At 41.0% G+C, this 5957-nt stretch overlaps 1 protein-coding gene across 1 annotated transcript; it reads right to left on the reverse strand.

Moving 5' to 3' along the window:
* Positions 1–4272: 4272 nt before the first annotated feature.
* LOC139375346 (C-C chemokine receptor type 6-like) lies at positions 4273–5638 on the reverse strand. Its single transcript, XM_071117043.1, has 3 exons — positions 5306–5638; positions 4771–5181; positions 4273–4653 (listed from the first exon to the last, which is right to left on the reverse strand). Exons 1-3 carry the CDS (start codon positions 5636–5638, stop codon positions 4273–4275), a joined length of 1125 nt encoding a protein of 374 aa, XP_070973144.1.
* Between the last annotated feature and the right edge of the window lie 319 nt (positions 5639–5957).

The raw sequence follows: 5957 nt of genomic DNA on the forward strand, positions 1-5957 counted from the left end.
ATCCGTATTCTGATTGGGCCCACATTGTAGCCATTGCGTCTACACATGGTACTAAAATGTGTCTCTTATTCGTCCACTGTGTTCGCAGTGTGACCAGATATCCTGGTCCCTCCCTGTATGCAAATTGTTTGACAGATATTCTTTCAAAATAATATATATTTATTTTAAGACACATATTGATGCTATAAGTCAATGGTGTCACCTGTCAACTGTTTTAGAGGGTGGAATAATGATTGAAATGGTTTCGCTGTCCAGAGCAGACTACACTTGTAAGATATACAGATACAATGCGAGTTTGACTACCTCTGGAGGTGGTCAGGAAGATGTGTATTTTAATGTATACACCAGTCTAAAAATGTGGGCAAGATCAGGACAAAGAGAGCATGTTAGAACCAAGTAGTAACAGGGCTAGTGCCTTTTAACTCTACTCAACACAAACACTTTCATGTGTTTCTGCAGTCTTTACTGCAGTCTTTACTTTCCATCCTATAATTTTTCACAAACCAAAACCTATGTTGTTGAAATGTGCCCTTTCCCTGAAAAGCTCATAAATAACCGTGGTGGTTGAATCACAAACAGGATGTTAATAGAATAAAGAGGAAGGTCTTAATGTGTCTTTGTAGTGATATTGGACATGGGTAAGTGATCAGAGTACTGTAATTGTTTTGATAAAAACAGTATACTGTATGCTAAGGCTGTAATGATATGAATGGCACAGGGGTCAATTAGAGATTTATTAGGGATGTAGTATTCCTTCCTATCACCCAATAAGATCACACCCTGCTTCTGTCTGGTATTTTTGTTGGAAAGGCTCCCTCTGGCACCAAGTTACTTTTGAAGGAAAAGATTGGTATATTCAAATCATCCCATGGAAATGTTAGTGAGAGCTTATTTGTATTTTCCGTGCGAGATTATATCTGTCCTAGGCAAATACATTTCTTTTAGAGACCTGAAATGCAGTATTTGTATTGTGTTAGGTTGCATCCAGTTACATGTTTTAGTAATTCTTTGCTAGATTTTGACAAAAGAGCATATCATGCTGTGAAATTGGCATTGATAAACACAGAGGAGTAATTCAACATTTCACAATACAAAATATGCAAAATAATGTAATTCTTGTAAAAATCCATAGCAATTTCATAAAATAAATAATACATGAGGCCATTTATTTAAATGTCTCTCCTTTTCTATGATATCTATAGCAGCGCTACTGATTTCTGCATGTCGCACCATCAAAGACGCTCACCACTTCCTCACCAGGCTGACGCGCTGGCTGCTTTAGGTGGAAATGCCTTTTTTTCGACAATGGACCTTACCTCTGGCTACTACAATGTGGAGATGCACATTGGATGACCAGAGATTACCAGAGATTCACAGCCTTTACATCACCATTTGGATTTTATGAATACAACCATATTCCATAGGGGTTATGTAACAGTCTGTAACATTCATGAGGATGATGCTAAACATCTTCGGAGATCAGAACTTTCTTAGCCTGCTGTGTTACCTTGAGGATGTCTTGGTCTATGCGCCCACTGAAGACCTGGGTTCTGCAGGGACTGGAAATGGTCTTTGAACGTCTTAAGGCCCACAACTTCAAGCTCAACCTGAAAAGGTGTCACTTTTGATGTTGTTGGGGCATATCATTTTTTTTACATTTTATTTAACCTTTATTTAACTAGGCAAAGTGACGGAAGTTGACCTGATGGAAGACGGAACTGACATCCCCTCTCAGAATAAACTAAGGTTGTTCCCCTGGATGGTGGTGTATTACCAACAGTTAATTGAAGGATGCTTGACCATCGCAAAGCCTCTCTTTTAGATGACAACTGGGCACAAGGCTCCACACTGCAAGAGACGCTCACCTGTCAAGAAGTTGACGGCAGCTGCCTGGACAACAGTGTAAGCAGGTCTTCCTCCAACTAAAGCAAGCCTTACTGGACAAGATCTTGTTGGCCCACCCCAACTTCGACAAACCCTTCCTCTCTGTGGAGGCATCCAGCAATGGTCTAGATGCTGTACTTTAGCCTTCACAAGCAAGTCACTCATGATAGCCAGTTTCATCATAACGTTTGATGTTTTTTGTGACTGCACTTGAAGAAACTTAAGTTCTTGAAATGTTCCACATTGACTGACCTTTGTCTTAAAGTAATGATGGAATGTCATTTCTCTTTGCTTATTTGAGCTATTCTTGCCATAAAATGTACTAGCCAAATAGGGCTATCTTCTGTATACCCCCCTACCTTGTCACAACACAACTGATTGGCTCAAAACTGATTTGCTCATTAAAAAGGAAAGAAATTCCACAAATGAACTTTTAACAAGGCATACCTGTTAATTGAAATGCATTCCAGGTGACTACCTCATGAAGCTGGTTGAGAGAATGCCAAGAGTGTGAAAAGCTGTCATAAGGGTGGCTACTTTGAAGAATCTTAAATGTAAAATATATTTGGATTTGTTTAACACTTTTTTGGTTACTACATGATTCCATATGTGTTATTTCATAGTTTTGATGTCTTCACTATTATTAATGAATGTAGAAAATAGTACAAATAAAGAAAAACCCTTGAATGAGTAGATGTGTCCAAACTTTTGACTGGTAATGTACATCCTGACAAAAACTAAGGTTAAAGCTTGTGAGCAGAGACGGGTTGCCAAGCTGGCACCGTATGAGTTTGACATCAAGTACTGTACATCTCTGGTCCGAAAAATGTGACTAGTTTCAGAAAACTAGGCGCATGTTGCACGTCTCTACTTCACAAGAGAGGCATTTGAACGTAAACTTTTTTTGGCAGAAATGCCTTCTGGAACGTGGTCTTTCATGTCCCTAAAAACGAACTTGTGTGCCATCTGTAAATACAAATACAATTGTTAAATTATGAGCCTAGTTGGTTTATCCACAGAAAAAGACAGGAACCTTCCCACTAGCCATGATTGGCTGAGATAATAGATGGGCTGGACATGCCGAGAGATGAGTTCAGATTGGTCAGCCATGTGGCATGCTTCTGTCTATAACATGAGCTGGTCAGTATGTGTAGGCAATCCTTTCTAATGCAGCTTTGTGAAAGATTTCACGTAGTAGAACTGCAAAAGTGTTGCTCTCCACTTTCTGGAGGACCGAGTTTTGAAATCAGTGGAATGCTGGTGGAATTAGAGTATGATAGCTAAGGAGATGGAGAAAATTCTGGCGTTTGATTGCAACTATGCAGAGCGAGTTGAAAAGAAAACACACAGAAGGCTGATATAATCCAGAGACAAGTGTTTTATACATCTGCAACCATAGCATCCGTGACAGAGAGGGAGAAGCATCCATTCATTTATAAAGGTATGATATTCTAGCTAACTACATTTTCAGATAGGCTAAATTAGAAATGTATAATAAGTAATTTTAATTTCAAGTTATAGCATACTGTTACCTAGCTAGCTAATGTTACATGTATGATCTGTGTAGTAATATTATACGCATCTCAGAGCCATTTGCATTGCTAGTTATAGTCTAATGTTAGCTAGCTAGCTACCTCCCAGATTTGTTTATGTTATGGATCCCCATTCGCTGCTGCCAAAGCAGCAATTATTCTTCCTGGGGTCCTGCAAAATTAAGGCAGTTTATACAATTTTTAAAACATTACAATACCTTCACAGATTTCACAACACACTGTGTGCCCTAAGGCCCATACTCCACCACTACCACATATCTACAGTACTAAATCCATGTGTGTGTATAGTGCATATGTCATCGTGTGTGTGTGTGTGTGTGTGTGTGTGTGTGTGTGTGTGTGTGTGTGTCATGCAGGGTAGTAATGTTTTGAGTTGGGATTATGCTTCATTGTTTAGCTAGCTAACTAGCTAGCTACATGTCTAAACAAAAGACTACACTATGCAAGTAACCATTTCACCACACCTTCTGTATCCTGTTCATGTGAGAAATGAACAGATTTTATTTGATAGACTGTAGTATGTATCTACCAGAGATGGTAACGTGAAGAACAACATGACCTGCACCAAAGTCAAAATAGGATATAACGTTAGGCCAACGAGACAGTGTCCATGTTCTAAAATTCTCTGGTAAAATGCCCGGCTTTTATCTGTAATTAGAGTAGCGATGAGCATTCAATTGGATTAATACAGCAAATACTATAGGTAAATTATGTAGATACAGTAGCAAACAAATACTCACACTGTACACAGAATATAAATCACCACTTGATTTCCTGACTAACCATGCTATCATCACCCATAGTAATTGGAGGCAATCTCTACCTACTCCCATGTTCACATGGTAAACGACGAGACATTCTTGTTGGATTTGTTGGATCCGTCGGTGGACTTGTGTGCTGGGATATAGAGGTCAGAGGTCATGCGTGAGGAGCGTCCAGATGGGTAGATGTACTTCCTGCCCATGCACCACAGGTCCTCCAGGATCTTCCTGAAGTGGCTCCTGAACTTGACCCCGATGAAGGCATACAGGATGGGGTTGAGGCAGCAGTGGAGGTAGGCCAGGCTCCTGGTGATGGTGAGGGTGGTAAGGATAATCTTCTCTACCTCACACTCCCTCTGCTGGAACAGCGCCATCGTGTGGTAGAGTAGCACCACATTGTAGGGCAGGTGGCACACGATGAAGACCAACACCACGGCTAGGACCACACGAACCGCCTGAAGAGAAGATGGGAAACTTAATTGACCTAATAAGAGACATTTACTTGGACACAAATATATTCTTATAATTAAACATTCCAATTCTATGACTGGAATTTTGGTGGATACTTAAACCTTGTGTCTCTGGGTGCTTTGGACCCTCAGTAGGGTCCATAGGATGCTGGCATAGCAGAGGACCATGGCCAGGAGGGGCAGGAAGAACCCCATGGCCACCTGCAGGCTCGGCACCAGCACCTTCATCAGCCGGGCGGTCCTGTTACTTTGGAACTGCTCCTGACACACGGTTATAGTCCCTTCCAGCAAGATGGTCTCCTCAACCCGCTCATTGTAGATGACAGTGGGGACGGACAGGGCTATGGCCAGAGCCCAGATGGCTGTACAGATTAGGCGGCTATAGATCAGGTTCTTGGACCGGAGGCCAAAGGAGCGCCTGGCCTGGACGATGGAGATGTAACGGTCTCCACTGATGCAGGCCAGCAGGAGCATGCCACTGTACAGGTTGATGCTGTAGGCTCCTCGCAAAGCCTTATAAATTCAAATAATGAAGACAATTAAGAAACATTATTGTCCATGCAATGTGGAAAGGAACAAATGTTGAACTTTAGAACCTGTATTGGGAACTTCATTAGGAACTGTGAGAACTCCATACCTTGCAGGCCACTGAGCCCATGCTCCAGTCATGCTGCTCATTGTAAATTATGAGAGGTAGGGCCACGATGAAGAGCAGGTCTGCCACCGCCACGTTCAGAAGGTACACGTCCGTCATGGTCTTGGCTTTCTTGTAGAAGGCATATGTGACTATCACAAATGCATTGCCACACAAACCGAATGCACAGATGAAGGAATGGAAGTAGGTCTGTATGACTATCTCCATACCACGGTTGGGATTCAGGTTACAGATATATTCGTTATCATCTGGATAATCTTTAGCGTCATTTTCTGTGATGTCATAATCATATGCTTCTGTGAACGTCTCATTCATGTTTTATCACCTGTGGAGAAGACATATTTTGCTGTAGAAAATAGTAGTCTTCTATAATGATTTAGTCATTCAATTACTCTTTAATGTTGTACAATCAAGTCCATGACAAAAAAGAAGAGATAAACATCACAGTATTTGTGAACTAGCCTGTAGCTACAATGTGACATTTCTTATTTTACACATACTGTAGAGCGCTGCAACTTGGACTCTGGGATAGATGTAACATAGTAAATGTAAATCTGTCTCCCTCCATTTAGTATGGTATGTTACATTTCGTATGGTATGTATTCATTTGTGGATGTCCATCATCCAATTTGTA

Source organism: Oncorhynchus clarkii, chromosome 19 (genome assembly GCF_045791955.1).
Source record: "Oncorhynchus clarkii lewisi isolate Uvic-CL-2024 chromosome 19, UVic_Ocla_1.0, whole genome shotgun sequence".
Classification (NCBI taxonomy): Eukaryota; Metazoa; Chordata; class Actinopteri; order Salmoniformes; family Salmonidae; genus Oncorhynchus; species Oncorhynchus clarkii.